Source organism: Clinocottus analis, unplaced genomic scaffold (genome assembly GCF_023055335.1).
Source record: "Clinocottus analis isolate CAN_PGR_092001 unplaced genomic scaffold, fCliAna1.0.p SCAF_25, whole genome shotgun sequence".
NCBI lineage: Eukaryota > Metazoa > Chordata > Actinopteri > Perciformes > Cottidae > Clinocottus > Clinocottus analis.
The window spans coordinates 6961797-6980245 of record NW_027175987.1 but is presented as its reverse complement, the minus strand read 5'-3'; the positions used below and the strand labels follow the sequence as shown (position 1 = coordinate 6980245).

At 42.1% G+C, this 18449-nt stretch overlaps 1 protein-coding gene across 2 annotated transcripts in view; it reads right to left on the bottom strand.

Annotated features, from left to right (window-relative positions):
* The window catches only part of lpp (LIM domain containing preferred translocation partner in lipoma), a 144615-nt gene that overhangs the window by 58192 nt on the left and 67974 nt on the right, over positions 1-18449 (bottom strand). For both annotated transcript variants that reach the window (XM_068591496.1, XM_068591495.1), the window contains exons 5-6: positions 16965-17068; positions 13866-13988 (exon numbers count right to left, since the gene is read on the bottom strand). In XM_068591496.1, coding sequence (XP_068447597.1) covers positions 13866-13988; positions 16965-17068 — 227 coding nt within the window. The remainder of the gene's footprint in view (positions 1-13865; positions 13989-16964; positions 17069-18449) is intronic.

The window sequence follows — 18449 nt, the reverse complement described above, 5'->3', positions numbered from 1 at the left end:
CATTCCAGTCCGGACCAAAGTTGTGAGCTGACCCTGTCGCCCCGCTGCTAGCATTGAAAGAAAATGGACAAACTGAAGCAGTTGTATTCAACAGAGATCTACCGATACTGTGGTTTACACTCAAATGATTATCCCCCTGCCTCCATAGACTCAATTACGAGGCTACCTCGACAGCAGAGGCCCCACACCATCCACTGCCGCTCAAAATCTATGGCTAATAAAGCAGGAGTGGAAGGAGATAAATTGTTTGGCAGGGGGATGCCATGACAGCGGACTGGCAACAGCACACGACACTTGTGCTGACTCCAGCTCCTTGGACGGGAAAGATGTTAAATCACAGAGATTTGCGGCGCTGGTGTTCCTGGGAAGAGGCGGCAGTGAAAGCAGCAAACGCAAGCAAGTCACTGCAGGGATTCAACCTCGTGAACAACCGTGAAGTTCTGATCTAACGTCCGGTCGGTTACACCGTGCGGTAACGGGCCAGACCATAACAGCACACAGCCGATGAACACACAGAGTAACAACCACTCACACAGATGTCAGAGGCGTCTGCCCCGAGTGTCTGTCATGTAAGTAATAATTGTTTTTCACTACCACTACATATTGGTGTCAGACGTTCAGCCAGTCTAAAAAGGGTCTATCATTAACCTTGGATGGCCTTATTAGGTTACTGCCTGAAGCCAAAAAATCTGAGTCAATTACTAAATTTGCAGCACTAGGGGAACAAAAATGAACACTTGTAGTCTTTAGACCCTTTGCAGTTCAGTCTGATGAGATGTCTTCTAAATTGGGGCAGAGCAACAATTCCAATCGATTTCCCTTAAAAGTTGATCAAAGCCTACTGCGCAGCGATGCCCCAAATTGCTGTGTTTCGCTGCGCTGCTACATGATGCTGTAATCCCTCGCTCAAATTGAATAAGGCACACTCGCGTTTGCAATTCCATCAGAGGAAGAGCAGCCTGTGAAATTCACGTCCGGATAACGTGTCGCGACGCAAACAATTCCAAGTGTTTTCGGGTAAACGAGGCGCACGCATCAACTTCATCTAAATCCCTACTAATCTAAGTCGGAGGGGAGCCCCTGAGGAGCCATTTAAAAGATCCAGAAAATATTTTCTGCTCTGACTCCGATTCCTGCCTCAGTGATTAGTGCTGATGTTTATTTAAAAAGTGGGTCTGTCTGAATATGTATGGAGGGGAAAAAAAGAATCTCCACTATGCCCTTTAGGAAGTGAAATTACTTAATTTAAATGTTTCATGGGTTTTAAATACTCTAGATTATTAATTTATCTTTAAGGCCTTAGAACCTACAGAAGCATTTAGTTTGAGCAGAGTGCCGGAGATGCAAATTGGCGCCCTCCAAATAATTACACTGTCATGGTACGTTTTCCACAAATTACATTAAGAGAATGAATTCACGCCTTTCTGAGGACGATGGAACTTATTAAACGCACGCGTTCTGAACAAAAGTGTCTGTGTTATGAAGTGAGTTATCGTTTAAGGTGATGGGCACCTTTGACCCCGCCGTGTCCACGAGTGGGCTGAGATCACATGATTGACAGGTAGGACATGGACCACATGCAAGGACATGGATATTTTCTCTTATTATGAAGGAAATGTTCAGAATATATTATAGCAGCATGATGCTTCCACCATGGCAAAAAATATTTACTCAGTTTCTTGGCCTTACGTGATTTTTTGTTTTCATCATAGGATGAGATATTTTTCATGTCACATTTTTTTGTTATTACTACAAAACAAATAATGCAATTTTCCCTTATCCTTTTAGATCATTATATTTTGTTAACTCACAAAACCATCTCCTTGTTACAAAGTCATCGTTACATTAATGTATCTCATTAATTGTGATAAGGAACCTTGTTTCTCCATAATATGAAGCACAGTGCAGAAAACGCACATTACGAGATATCATCCAGTTGTAAACCGTTTCCAATGTTTTGGTTTGAAGACAAAACTCTACTCACACACATTCAAAAACACCTTCATAACTTATCTCGTGGGTTTTACAATTTGCAAACCCAATTTTGTAAAACAATAATAATCATACCATCAATATAATCATATCATCGCAATAAAATTCCACTAAAGCTTGATAAAAGACAGTTGAATTATCACAGATTAATAATTTTAAATGGTCTATTTGTTTGGTCCCACACAGTTTTGACATAGTCCGACCATAGATACAGCCTCATACTATGCTGCTGCACCACCACCCCCCCAAAACCCCTTCCCAAACACACACACACACACACACACACACACACACACACACACACACACACACAGCACAGTTTTTTAAAAGTTTTCCCCAACGCCTTCAGGAAAGTTAACCCTCACCCCACACTGTAATTCAGACTGACTTTGCAAACAACTTAAGTGTGAAATTTCACAGAGGCTCTCAAGAAAGCCTTTTGACACATTAAAAAAGATTAGGAGCGACTATACAAGCCTTAGGGGCCTGAGTAAAACTGTTAACTTTGCAATTCAAACCACAAGGGTGGGGGGGAGGGATTTTTTTTATTTTATTTTTTTGTTAAAGCAAGCTTGGGGTAAACCTCTAAAGAGGGAGAAGTTCTGCATCTTTTCAGAGTCATCTCAGACCTCGGATATTTTCTTCTCTCAACTTCATCCCGCTCCTTTACACACGACACGTCCGTCGGTCTCAACCGTCTGCCTCGCATCCGCCGATCTTCGGGCTGAAGAATCGCAGAAGAATTCCCAGTCAACACCAAAGAGTTTCGCTAACCTCCCCCCTCCACTTTCAGTCATCTCGTCTTTGCACAATTGGGTGCACAATAGTGGCATTTAACTCTCCGCCTGCCTCAATACAGACACGCAATTGAGGGTATCAATTTTCCTCTCCTAAAATAGTTCAAGATAAGGCACATTAAGTATGATTAAACAATGTCTCTGTGGAACATGGTGAGACCTCTAGCTGTTTGGAACTATCTCTCCGCTTGCAGATAAAAGTGTGTTCCTCACACACTGGGAACGTTTTCGCTCTGCCTATCTGCATATCGGGATCTTTTTTCTTTTTCTCTTTTCTTGCTCCTTCAAGTGATCGTTGCATGACAACCCTCGCCTTTCACAAGTGAATATTTCAACACAGCTTTTCACCCACGCCATACATGTTTAGGATGCACGCGCCCTGCATCCCCTTTGTGTTGAAACCCAGCCACTGTGACTGGTGGTTTCACTGCTGATTACATCACAGCGTTACACGGAACTGTGCTTACATTCGGCCTTTTATTGTCCATGTTATTCAAACATGGACAACAATTATCTCAAGGGTAACAGTGTCCCAATGCATTCCTGTATGTGTATTTACAGGAACAGCTACAGCACCTTGTTATGCAATTTAAGATAAAGAAAAAAAGTAGATTTTTTTTGTATGTGTGGCTCAGGTGGAAAAGTTGGTGTTGTGATATATAACAAGAAACTAGAAACAATATTGCAAAGGGCAATATTTCTTTGTATGGGAGCATTTGGCCTCACCTGGATGTCACTCGTTACATTTAAAATCTGTAAAAAATGTGGAAATATTCACAAAAGTACATCCAAGACTTTACAGGCGAGAGTCGGACTGTAACAGAATGTGAAATCAAACACTATCTGAGGATGTGGGAACAGTTTGGATTCAGGATTACTTGCACTGCTGTGGAGGAGAACTCATGTGGGTTTTCAAGCTGAAATACTTTTTTTTTTTTTTTTTAAAGGCAACGTTTTGAATTCTCCAAGTAGTTTCTCCTGATAATATCACAGCTATATTTGTTGTGTGGCTTCTGATGTTCACAACGTTGATCTTTAAAAAAAAAAAAAAATTTTTTACATGCACCAACAAAAAAGGGAAACATTGATGCACAATAACGATTTTAACGTAGATATGGATTTCCTTTTTGCCAATACTGATTTTGATAGTTCTTAGTTTACGACGTTAATCCATCTGACAATCATTTATATCTTAAACGTACACACATGAACAACATAATAAAGTCAGTAGGGATTCTTTACTTTATTTCAACCAAGGATGGGACATTTAAAAGCATTTCATCTTTTTGTCTCACCCTGGCCTTGTGGCCCTTTGTGGAAGTTCTATAATGGGACAAATTATTGCTCCTACTCCATTTCACGCAAAACCATCATCATCATGACTGAAGGTCACGCACGATTTCAGAAATGACAGATGCACTTAGAGAACAGGGAGCGATATGAACCCGCAGAGGGAGTCAGGTAGCAGTCATATGGACATGCACACTCCGAGACCACCCAGACACGATGGAGTCCAATATTAAAGCTGTGTTGAAAAAATTCAGTTATGTAATCCCCGGGGAAAAAAAAATACAGTTTCAGAAAAATAAAAAAAATAAATTGTAATATTTCTAGAATGATGTAACATCATCATATAAAAGTAGGGCATATTACTCACTGATGCAACTAAAAAAAATCTTTTTCTGGGCTACTGTGTGAAGAAAGAAGTCCCCGAGAGTCAGCGATCGTGGCACTTCTGCAGGCTATCTTTAAAAAAAAGGAAATGTGTGTTTTTTGGGACTCACACAGCAGAAACTAATTGTTTCATTCACCTCCTGCCGTACTGCGGGCCACTTTCTCGCCGCACACAACCCTGACTCATCCCTGTAATGAGGTGGGAAGAGGTATTTGTTTTTTCGCCATGCACTTGTGACCCGTCCTGCTTCGGGGGGAGAAATGCTCGCTCGCTTGCAGCGTGTCAATATCATCAATCCCGGAGACGGGAAATAGAAACTGTTCCCTCATCGGCTGTGTATGTGTTTGTGTGTGTGTGTACTGTAAGCTCGCACACGTTATTGGGAAGACAGATAATGTGCTATGACAGCAGTTGATGGTAAGCCTTTTAGCATCGTTTCCAGGGACTTGATGATGTAAAGAGGCAGTTTATATTGACTCTCAGAGCGTCCCTGGATCAAACTAACTTTGTCATTGGCTCACCCTGTTAATAAAAGACAAAGGGGTGATACCGCACAGTTTATTTGACTAACAAACATGGACGGAACGCGATGAGCGCCCTAAAGGCACGCTCCTCTCTCCACAGTTGGCTGCCCCTGTCAAAACTCAGAACCTGCTGCCAGATTGACCTTAAGGTCGCCGGTTGCCACCGGCGCTGTGCTAACATCTCTGCTCCGCGCAGCGACAAAGCAATCAGAAGAGAACAGCAGCATGCGATGCAAACGGGGGAAGGGAAAAAAAATTCAAGACTGCCGACAGAGAGCTGCAGTGTCGTCTGGATGCGGCTCCGGCGGCTCGTTCGAGATAAGCGGCAGCGCACAAACACATCAGCGCCGTCAGGGCAGTGAAGAGTTAAAATAGCCGCCTTTAGGTTTGACCTTTTAGAAAGGAATAAAAGAAACTGGTTGACCTGTGACAGCAGAAGAAGCTGGGAGCAGTTGAAGCCGCCTGAACGAGGCTTTTACTTTGCTTTTAACAAAATAGCGGTGGCTGACCAGTCATTCTCCTTATGACTGACCTTTTTGTTCCCTAAAAACTATATAACAAGCCAGCGATAACGGAAATGTAATGTGTCACTACACGCACCTTGTCACGCGTGTTCCTGACAAAATAAATCCGCTGCGACAGAAGCTTAAGTTAACGTGTCTCAGCACCGTGACCGCCAAATCGAGTGAAGGTCATCCCGGACATTACAGCAGCATGCATATACGAACACAGTACGGCCATAGGGTTAACGGTGGCTTTTCATAGCTCAACAAGTATGAGGACATGTTTCCTCAAAGCTAATTGAAAAAAATCCTCTAACACCTGGACAGGAGAAGTTGCTGCAATCATTCAGAATCACACACTTTAAACAGAGTTCTAACTAGTTGAATAGTGTTATAACCCTCATTTACAATCTAATTGCGATTTTTATAATGCAAATAATAATCTAGAATGTAATATCATGCAATAAAAAAAAAATGCTAAAATAAATCTGCCTTAGAATATAACAGTATGTTGTAAAGGCTCCCTCCATATTTGATCTAAATAAAAGATAATAGTTTGCATGTAGTGTTCACGTTCCGAGACTCAATAGTTTCAGAAAAGGTTTTCGATTGAGAGGCATTTAAGGAGATTTCTTGGACCATATAGAGCCTACAGATGCAAGTACTATATACAATTTGTATCCTTTGTTTTTTTTGGTGAGCTAATCTTCAAAGTAATGTATTTATTTTATTTTCAATGGCCTTGAATGAACACCATTTCCCAAAAGACAACGTCAGCAGCCCAACGGAAGAGGGCGTTATGCTAAGGTAAGCTAATCGGCTCGTCATGGCTACTTCACTGCCTGGCCAAAACAAAAGTCGCCACCAAAAAAAAAGGTCACCCACACTAATATTTCATTGGACCGCCTGTAGCTTTGAATACGGCACGCATTTGCTGTGGCATTGTTACGATAAGCTTCTGCAATGTCACAAGATTTATTTCCATCCAGTGTTGCATACATTTCTCACCAAGATCTTGTATTGATGATGGTAGAGTCTGACCGCTGCGCAGAGCCTTCTCCAGCACATCCCAAAGATTCTCAATGGGGCTAAGGTCTGGACTCCTTGTGTAAAAATGATGTCTCATGCTCCCTGAACCACTCGTTCACAATTTGAGCCCGATGAATCCTGGCATTGTCATCTTGAAATATGCCCGTGCCATCAGGGAAGAAAAAATCCATTGATGGAATAACCTGGTCATTGCTGAACCTGGTCGTTGCTGAACCTAGACCTGACCAACTGCGGCAAACCCAAATCATAGCACTGCTCTCTTGTACAGTAGGCAGTAGTAGTTAAATCCAGGTGGCAACTTTTTTTTTGGCCAGGCAGTGTATTTAACCAACAGATATGAGATAGATGTCAATGTCTTCATTGAAATTATGGAATTAAATCCAGTGTATTTCCCAAACTTTTCCTTTAAATCGGTTTATTGACTGTTCTCATCAACAGTGCCAGATGTTGTCAGCCATTTACAACTGTCACATGGACAAAATAACACCGAGCACGACCTTGATCCATTCACTCTATTCCCAAGAGATTTTGGTGATGGAATTAAACAGTTTTCATTTTACTTGCTTCTTACATTTGAACACTACTTGGGCCCGTGACTTTACCTGACACAAACGGTCTACATTCAATGTGTATCAATGTTTATTATGCTTCTGAACCCCTCATATGGAGAGAAGTGTGCTCCTAAAGGCGTGAATTTGTAAATGGGGGAGGCCATCCCTCGAGATGCCTTCAGAGTTCGAGCCCCATGAGGGGAGCAAGCAGAAAGGTTGCCAACCCTATCACACTCTCGGGGAGCAGAGACACCACCAGGGTGGTCCGTTGTCTGCAGTGTCGGCGACCGTTCGCCAGACGCCATTATCAGTGGGAGGCTCGGGGAGCGAGCGGCGAGGGCCTATCATTCTGCCGTGTTGTGACAGCGAGTGCCATCCGCAATGCTCTGCCTGTTGAGAGATGGGAGTGTCACGGCACGGCTTGACTGGCGCAGCGTGAAGCGAGGGCCTCCTCGGGGCACTCGCGTGGAAGGATCCATCTCAGCAGCATTTCGAGCGCTCGGCTTCAGCTAAACTGTCAGCAGACCTCAATAATGCCCGTTTGTTTCGTGTGGACATGACAACCCATTACACGGACTTCAAGCTATTTGACGTCAAGTGGAAAAATACAAACAGATGAACGCGTGCAATGCTGCAGCTTGTCTGCTGACGATTTGGATTGCTTCAATCTCTTTACCGTGTGGACAGACAACCAAACCGAAGGAGCAAAAGAAGATGGACAATTTTTTGGGTCAACCACAACCATGTCCAAGTCAAGTCTCAGGTTAGGTTTCAAATAAGAGGAACTAATGGAAGACCTCTGGTCTCAATCATTACATTGCAAACCAAACTAAATGTACCGCGTCGCAATTCTATGACCTTGCCAACCAGACACATTGTAGTTTACTCCTTTGTATATGCAAAAAGTCATCACTTCATCATTTTAAAGTTATTATCATTAGAATGTGAATTCTTCAGTTACGCCCAAAAAGGATTTCGTTAGATCACAGTGACCTTTGACCATCATTCCTATCAGTTGATCCTTAAACACAAGTGGATGTTGATGCAAAAAATGTTAAAACATTGCCTCAAGAGGTTGCCGACATGTTCAGGTGAATGGGACAAACGAGGTAACAGTGACCTTGACCACCACACCAAATCCGAACCAGTTAATCCTCAAATACAAATGGACGTTTGAGCCAAATTTGAAGGAATTGGCTCAAGGAATTCCTAACATATCCTGTTCATGACTGTTGAACACCAATTTCTAATCAGTTCATAATTAAATCCAAGTGGAGGTTTGTGCCAAAAAAATAAAATAAAAATGCTCTAGGTGTTCCTGAGAGAAAAGGAAATGAACAGACGGACAACCCGGAAAACTTTTTTTTTTTAAATGTACGACTCCAGAGTCTAATACTTTACACACAAACTCTGACGTCCCAATGTCCCAGGGTCACATCTCTGTCCTCCCAAAGCACCAAAGAGCTCAACAGCCTTGTACACGTTATTCGTTTTCTAGACAGCATTAACAAATGCACACGAGTCTTCAACATGGACACAAACAAAGAGGCAGTTCAGTGCGCTTCGCTGCCCTGACTGTTAATTGAGGTGGAACCATGACTGTAAGTGAGTCACACATCTCTGGTCCTAGAAGTTCTGGCACTGCCAGAAGGCAGCCTTGTGACAGTCGAGTGGCTCTCCCTTTTCACTTAAAGCACCCCCCCACACAACTTGATGCACAGGAGTTTACGACGGTGGATGGAGTATGGAGCTGAAGCTTTCAATATTTTATTTAAGATGCTGCACATTATCGTTGCGGAACGCGTGGATGGATCAGACGGGGAGCTTTTTAATTTCAACTTGAATCTCATCACACCGCATTGAATCAGATCGGGACCAGGTTTTAATGGAGGTAGAGCATTAGAGTTGAATTGGGACAAAAATGTTGCTTCCTAATGCAGAGCTAAATTGTTCGTTGGTTACTTCACGGGTCATACGGTGGATAAACCTCCAAAGTGCATGAGCACCTGTGTGTGTGTGTGTGTGTGTGTGTGCTTTTCTCCAAACCAAATACTGTTGGAATAGTTTGGTCTCTAAATCAGGAAGTGCGTGACGAACCAACACTAAGACACATTTTACTAACACTGCCTGCACGTAAAAGAGGAAGAAGATGGAAGAATGTCATTGTTTAGTCTGTTGTTTTTGACATTATCATATTAGCAGAATATGATTATGATCATTTTAATAAAAGATGGCAACAATCAGTTTTGCCAAACTACCAATGGCTTGTCTGTGAACGTCGTGGGTATAATGGATACTGGACAAAACGCATCACATGTGAAGGAGCTTGTGTGGATCTAAATATTCATTCATAACGCCCTGCTCTAATTACTCTTCTTGTTATTATCCAGGTATAGACTTTCGTTCTGTAGTCCAGAGTTAGTCATTGTTGTTGGTATTACTGAGCTATACTGAATGTACAAAATAAAAAACACCCTGGGACGTCGAAGGGTTTCGATTACTAGAAAGGCGGCCGGGCTCGGTGTGAATTAGAGGTCGCCGCGGTCACAACTTCAGCCACCGGAGCGGCCGCTGCTGTGTGAGCGCACTATTTTGACACTCATCCGGGCCTCGTTGTAAACTCCCCCACAACAGATGTGATGTGCTCAGACAGGCCTACACTGCATATTAGTGGGGCTGGTTGGACGCAGATTGCAGCGCAGCACACTTGAAGAGGTTTTAGCATGAGCACGCTCTCTTTGTGTTTTCAACCAGAGAGTTGAGGACAGAAAGAGATATCCAAATCCTACAGCGGGATCTTAAAAACAATGTGTGACGTCGGGTGGAAAATATGTTGGGATATAAGCCAAGCAGACAGTTCACCAGGTGACGTGGAGGTTTCTGTTAATTCACATCCTTTGTCAAATATTTGCAACTCTGGAAAGTTAAATCAGTCTGTCGACCTGTTTAATGGCCGGTCAGACAAACACAAATTATTACAATATATGTATATTTTAAAAATATAAATATAAAAAAATTGTGTTATCCCACCAAGATAGTCTGATCTGCCAGATGATGACCAGTCCAGCTTTGAGTAGAGTACAAGTACACACACAGGAACACACTTTTTACCACAACATTTCAGTTCCTTTCGTCCATCTGAAACGTTGGTTTTCTCTTGTGTTGGATGTGTAGCTTACTGTGTGACGTGATGGCTTCCGTTTTAAATGCAGGTCACAACTTGTTTTCAGTGTAACTCAGCTGGTAATGAAGGTCAATTTTTAAAATATATATATATATATATATATATATATATATATATATATATATATATATATATATTCTTTTAAGTAAATGGAATTTAATTATAATTTCACCAAACAAAAGCGCAGGCCTACGTGTAAACAATGAGAAACGACAACTTTTACAGAAGCCCAATTAGGGATGCAATAGTGGGATGAAAAGAAAATATAGAAACAGAAGCATTATCGTCACTATCAGGTCCGCTTTCATTTATTTATTTAATTTTATTATTATTTTTCCGCTGTCGCAGGATGAAGTGAACAAACTGTAATGCAAACTTAGTTAACTGTGTCAAATACCAAATGGCATCTAAGATGGAAAGTGGAGAGAGAACAAATGGGGATTATATAATGATCACATTTCATTACCCACTGTTATGCCACAGAGAATACCAACTAAAGCAAACAAAATTGTTTTGATGTCTGTGAAGCATCAGTGCCGGCTGAATGTTTGCAGGAATGCTACTTGGAATTTTTATGAATGAGCAGCAACGTCCATTGCAATTTTCGTCTAGGAGGCTGGCACACGTAAGGTCCCCTCGCCTGTTCCAAATTTAGCGTCGGGTGGAGGTGCGGGGGGAGAAGAAGATTCTTCTCCCAGCTCTTGGAAGAGGCCTATTGATTTTTGAAGAGCTGGCTATGTAATTGCTGCCCGCGCGCGAAAGCTGTAAATCAAGAGCACTCGTTGCTCTTTGCTTATACAAGCGGAAGATTACTGCGCGGCCGTTGTGCCAATGCTGGATGGTGGGGGAAAAAAAGCCTGGCCCCGCGACACAGTTCAGTGCTGCGCTGTAGAATAAAGCATTGAAAGAGCCTGAGCATGGACTGACGGGAGCAGCTGGGCACGGGGGGAAAGGTCAACCTGAGTTAATCAGCTAGAATCAGCATCAGCTGAGGAGAGAGTAGCAACGTGCGTGTGTGTGTGTGTGCATATGCTCATGCTGCTGAAAAATAAACAATCAAATGGAAAACTCCATGTGCAAAAACCTCTCACAGCGACGGTGCACGAGCGTAACAAAACAGGGTTAAGTCAACAAAACGTCCCGATACATAACGTTCCATGATTTATACATGTCACGGCATGTATGTGCACTCTGCTGCACAGGTGGCTCCTCACCCGTAACTCAAGAAAAAGCTTGCGAGCGGGGCCGCGGGGATAAAAATAAAACATGGGACGACTTCGACCCTGGCAGGTAAAAAGCGCCACGGCGGCCATACATTAGTGAACGCGAGCGTCCGCGAGCCGGGCTCTCTGAGAGCCGCGCAGGTGCGCATCAATTTTTTAAGTTGTGTTGACAAAGGCTTTCAGACTCCTGCTCTTATATATACTGCACATTTTATATATATATATATATATATATATATATATATACTGCACATTATATATATATATATATATATATATATATATATATATATATATATATATATATATATATATATATATATATATATATATATATATAAACCCAACAAAGGTGTGCACTTATACTATGTTTTATTTAGGGGGAAAAAAATGCGTTTCAGCAGCTGGTAGCTCCGCATCCTAATAAAAGTGTTTGTACTTCCGTCCCTGTTTCTGTGCATTTTCAGTGTGTACACCTGTTTGTCTGTGTTCACATGAAACATAGAGTGAACAAATGCTTTCACAGTGATGCAAGCAAGCTCTAATGTTTGGACGTTGTTACACAGTATGTAAATAATGTGTACTGTACCGCTACATGCAACAACAAAAAAGGTGCATGTTTTATTTTAAAAAAAGGAATAGTATGGCATTCTGGGAAATACACCTTTTCACTTTCTGGCCACAAATTAGATGAGAAGGTTGATACCATGCATGACTGTACTCTACATATGAAGCTACAGGCAGCAGCTAGCCGCCGGTTTAGCTTAGCATTAAACACTTGTGTTTCTTAAGGGGAACATGGTCAACTTTTCTGAGCTTTCAATTAAAAATATCATCCGCTGATGTTGTGTAGAACGGACTTATTCAAAGCATGCACTACAGTGTACGACAACACAGAGGCTCCATAGTCAGAAACACTTTCTCCAGCAGCGCAGATCAGATCCACTACATCCGTTTGTACCTCTCACAATCAAAGCATCTAATGTGCTTCTTAAAGGTCTGAATTAGAGAGTACGTCCGGCTGTAGCTCAGGGGTATGAGTGGTCGTCCTGTTACCACAAGGTAGCCGGTTTGATTCCCAGTCCCCTCACAGTTCGCATGTCGAAGTGTCTCTGAGCCCGACACTTAACCCCTCGTTGCTTCCCGGGTGCCTCACAGGGCAGCCCACTGTTCCTTAATTAAGGATGGGTCAAATGCAGAGAAGAATTTTCCCAAGGGGATTAATAAAAGTGTATGTTTCTTTTTTCAGTTTTTTTTTCAGATGTGCTTGAAAGTGCTATGAAAGTAGTTAAACCAGTTTAAATCGGTTTTCCCTCCACATTAAAGTCACTATTTGACATAATAGGTCAGTGGATGCAAATGTGTGCCTCCCATATGAAAGCATAGACCCTCACCTGGAGCTAAATGAACAGCCCTGTCAATAATTGATCACCGTAACCCTGTTTTCAGTCTCACATATGAACCCCTAAATAAATAAATTAAACAGACAACATGTAGACATGGTAAGTACATGGTAAATAACCTACAGAATGAAAACTGGGCTACCTTTAAGAATATGTTTTATTTGAATATAGTAAAGTGGGAGTGCCCTCACAGAACAACCTTTCAGGTATTACATTACTTCTCAAATATCTCACTGGAGATATGATCTGCATGGCGCTAAAAGCCCCTCCAAGCCTTCCTACACCAAACACAATTGGTTAGGTTTTTTTATCCGCCTGTCCTACATTTATTGTGTGTCAAACAATTTAGTGAACTGCCCAAGGCTTTGACTTTTCGAAGTTGCTCTTAATACCGTTTAATATCAACTAATGATATAGGTCAAGACTTATTTTTTCCATTGGTGCAAAACATTCAAGATGCAGCATATGGGTCTGTTTCCTGCAGGAACCTTGTGAGCTTCAGTGTATCATTTAGAGCCAATCGCGTGAAATGATTCTGTATGCTGTACGGTTGATGTGAATTTAAGCTGTGGTCCTTTACTTTAGCGTACCAATATATGCTAACTTTTAGCCCTGATTATAACTCAAAACCCTGCATCCTACATTTCCCATAGTGCAACTTGATAGCATCTCTACTTACACCCTGCCGACCATATAAATGCCTCCATGTTTCAAACTCCAAACAGCCAGGTTGTAACGCGGTCCTACCCTGCTGTTAAAAGATTTGAGGTAACCTTGATGACATCACTATGACATCATTCATTTTGTATTATTCATTTCTAAAACTTTAAAAATGCTCCCTTCAAAGCCACAAAGGACATTCTGTACAACTGTTTTGAAATTGTACTCAAAAACAGTGCTTAAGTGAATGTGCAAAGCTATCAGTGTATATTAGCATGTGCAGGTGCGACGTTGGTATCGTACTTGTGTGTTGCGTGGCTTGTAGGGCGAGCTGCTTTCCAGGTCGGCCAGGATGCTGGTGAGGGAGTCAATCTCGGCATCCAGACTTGAGCGCCTCTCCTGCAGGGTCTTCTCCGGTCCTCTCATCTGTGAGCAAACAGCACACAACAACAAATATGACCAACTGGGTGTTGAAACAACACTACGTTACTTTGCACAGCTGCAATCACAAGTACAGGACAGATTATCATCCACGAAGAGTGATTCTACTGACTCAAAGGTGTTCTCTTGTGGATTACACACTTCGAGTTCATGCCTCACCTTGACCTGACACGATCCTTTTGAAAGCCACACATCAATAGCAGAGACTTCTCTCTCGAAGAAATGTAGCGAGAAGTAAGAAGCAACGCGTCGTCTGTTCATAAAGCGCTGCACTATTCACCTCCTGCTTTTCAGCAGACTTGGATTTACAGTATTTCATTCTTCATGCATTATTCATCACAATCTCATCCAGCAGTATTTCAAACAAAAAGGTCAATTCATTTTATTTTTTTAAAGAATTAGAGTCTGACATGTTTCTACTCCATATTTTAAACATGTGCCATATAAAAGATGATGAGAATTGCTTTGATTTTTATTTGACTGGTTTATTACCAGATGAAGCTTGAAAGCGTCAGAAACCGGATCGCTCCGGCAATCTGAGACCTGTGTGATTTATTCATCTACATTTCTTTCCCCTAGTTTCACTGCCGAGCAAAACACAACTTCAACATATAAAAAATAAAAAAATGAAATACACAAAATATAACAAAAATTTTGCAAAAAAATATGCAGCTAAGTAGCTAAAATGATCTGACCGTTAGTGACACCCGGTTTTCTACAAAAATTCCCGGGAATTTCTCCCCAGAATGACAGATATATTTTTAGTCCTCTGAACTATGCTGCAACTGCAAGAAGACTTCTTGCAATTGCCTGCGGGGGCTTTTTGAGTTGGCTGGATCAGTGACTGCTTCTTATTCTAATGTTATGTGTTTGGATTACCTGTCACAATCTATTACAGGCAGGGCTTGCCTCCATTTGGAGCAGAGCTGCTGCTGCTTAAAAAACATCTAAGGCTATCATGAGCAGGGAGGGAAGAAGGGAGGGGAGGGAGTAGAGAGGGAGATAAACAAAGCAAAACACTAATGGCTTGTCTCAAATCAACAAAAGAAGAAAAAAAAGAAAGAAGAAAAAGAAGGGAAAAAATTATTTAACAGGGAATAACGAGGATGATGAAAGGAAACATTGCGGTCTTTGCGATGTGTTGGAATTCTCCGTGTCGGGCTTCACAATGTGGACAACAGCCACGATCAGAACGAGCTGCCTCCGTCTTCGCTGCTCCCGCGAGAGGGTCCCGCGTCACAAGCCAAACCTCCGTCTCGGTCAGGGCGATGAAGACAAGAAATAGTTCCCTTTTCTTCTGAGGAAGTACTACTTAAACGTTTTTAGTTCATTGTGTGAGATTCCTCTGCTGAGGCACGGAGAAGCAGATACAAAGACATTCTGATTGATATCTAACCCCCTCCCCCCTCCTCTCTTCTTTTTTCACTCCTGCAGTTAAAGACTTCCGCTCTGGCTACAGGGCACGTAATTAAGATACCAGTGGTGTATTAAGGAATTCAGTTGCATGGCCAGCCAATATGACAGGAGAAGAAAAGTGGGCGATAAAAATTGAAAAAAAAACAGTTGAGCACTTTGAAAACTAATTAAGCACTTAATTTCTTTGTACGTTTACTGCCGGTGCCGTTTCAGGAAGCTGGCAGACGATTATCTCTTATTATCATGTCCACTTCATCAATATAGCAGCTGTGTTGTGACTACAAAAATGTTAACTGTTTTTTTTTACCTTAACGGACAGTTTTTAAAAAAAAATTGTTCTTGATGTCAGGTCCCCATACGTACGCTTTTGCTTATACTTTCCAGCTTCCAATGTCATTGACGGGAGACAGAATCTGTTCTTTTGTTAAAATACTTTCCAAAGTTCAGCTGAAGCCAATGTGAGGCTTCATCGGCCGATGGATATCGTCATCGTTTATGTAGAAAATTCACTCTTGGGGGTTCCCTTGGTTCTTGTGGTGCTGTGCGGCAGAGTAGAATTTCTGCTTCAATAGACCAACTTTGGAAGGTATTCCCTGGATTTGACGAGCAGCTTTGGAAAACAAGGATTTTTGTTGGCAGTCACTCACATCGAGTGGAAACAGTAAGTCAAGCCTGCGTCAGCAAATGCGCGGACCCATGTTGTCTACATGTGAGGAACAGAGCTGGTATTAAAGGAGTGAGATGGCGGGGCTCCCTAAGTATAAATATGCTCATGGTCTTTATTTTTGTTTATTTTTATACAAGAAATGAAATAGAAATAGTAGAATTATTTTTATTTTATTATTATTTTTTCCGATTTTTTAATTTGTACATTTTTTTCGATAGCTCATTTCATGTCTAACTGCTCAGCCGATCCGAAATGTGTAAAAAAAACTGCATAATAACTATGAGAGGTAGTATACATTGAGGTAATAACACACGCAAGATGCATGATGCATTGCTTATTTACATTCCCTCAGTCTCTACACAGCATTCATTTAGGATAGGAAACTAGTCTGATAAATAAAATAAAAAAGGGAAGCTTGAAAGAGGGGGGGGCACTGAACGAAGGAATGTGAAGCACCTGGAGGGGTTTTTGCAGCAGGGATCAAGTGCTGAGAGTGTCGGTCAGATCGCAGGGGCCACATACATCCCCGCCTTGTAAGGGTACAGATGCCTGTGGGTATTATAACCCGGCTCCACCAATAGGTGTCAGCCTTCTATGCTTCCTGCACTGAATGAAGGACGTATGCTTGTGTGTGGGTCCTCGAGTCAGGCTGGCTGGCTCCAGGCAGCATCTCTGGAGCTGGACGTCTCTGCAGTTGGCTGCAGCTCAAATGGACAGGCAGTTTTCATTATTTATATTTTTTTTTTTTTGCTGGACTCAGCGCGTGAACTCAATGCCGAGCTCGGGGCCGTCTTGCTTTCCTTTATGACTCTTCGAGAGTTCCCGACAACCAAGATGGAATTAAATGCGATAACACACACACACACACACACCCTCACCTGATAATCGCAGGAGTTCATCGGTGGAGGAGACGGGAAGGAACCAGGAGGTGGTGAGAAACCAGTTGACTCTTCGGCAGGTGGCGGAGGGGGGGGGTAGTCCGCTGGGATGGGTGTGCGCACACACACACACAAACACACACACACCAAGAGGAACAAAAACAGCTTATTAAATACTTCCCCTTTTTTCCTACATTTCAAACCGTCACAGTTCTGAAAGAGCAGATGCTGCGCCACTGAATTAACATTTTTATTTATATTCTCAATAGTATGGCGTTTGCAGAAAACAAACCAAAACATTGAAACACTTAAAAAAATGTGAACGGCAAAAACTCCTTTAGTTGTGCGTCTTTGATGCAAGTGGACGGTGAACAACTCATGATGCTCTGCACAGTCAACAGTATATTACGCCGTGAGATAAACTGAGGTTACTGTGCATAAATATGGAGATCGATCTGCATTAGCTCCTGCAAGATGTGCGGCAAAAGAGCACATCCCCATGCGCGCACGCGCGTGCGTGCGTGTGTGTGTGTCATACATTGAGCAGCATTTTGTTAACTTTGTCTGTTTTTGTATTTGTGGAAGCTAAAAAAACATCAGTGAGTAGGTAAAGTTAAAAAGTGTCTTTTCACAAATGTACTTGTGACGTTGGCCGCAAATGCTTGGATTCAACAACTTGGTGCTCAAGATTGAAGCTGCTGCGTTCATCTTAACAACTGATGTCATAGCTGCGTCGTATGAACGCGTTGGCTCAGGATGATGAAGTCTGCAGTTCCTCTCAGCTCTACGGAGCATCGTAGCCTTTTTCAGCTCTTTGTTTTGGTTTTTACAGTTCACAACTTTGCGCTTTCATTACCCTCATAAGTGGCACTTTTGGCCACATTCGGTAATTGCCTTCATTTAAAGAGCTCTAAAAACCCAGTGTACACCTCCTGCTTAGCACCAAACGGCCTGGATGCCTTCTGCTTCCAGCGCTTCCTGAGGCTTACCAAAACAGATTTCGCAGTAATCTAATTGCAATAAATGGATCAAAAAGGATGCAGAAATAACTACATGATGGAGCCAATTTGTCAACAGTTTCCCCAATGTTGTCATTCACTTCTGATTGAATAATCAGAAAAAAACTGAACACCGACACATAAAACTTTGAGTATTTGCGTCAATCGAAAACGCACCACGAGCAGGTTCAGCTGTTTTAAATAGTTGGTTTAATAACGGCGACGCATCTTTTCCTTCAGCGCATTAGAGATGCGCTGCACACGAAAAAATGAGGGACATTTTGGATTCACGATACAGATACCAAGTACCCATCAGATACTAGTGGTACATGAACAAAGTGCATGTCTCTGTGTCAGTGCCATCTGTGCATCTCTGCTAGAAACAGTCACTTTCATTTTTAGAATAAAGTAATAAAGATATCTGTGTTCATCCTCGAGTTGTCTGAAAGGTATAAATCCATCTCTTCAATATTCGCGAGAAATATGG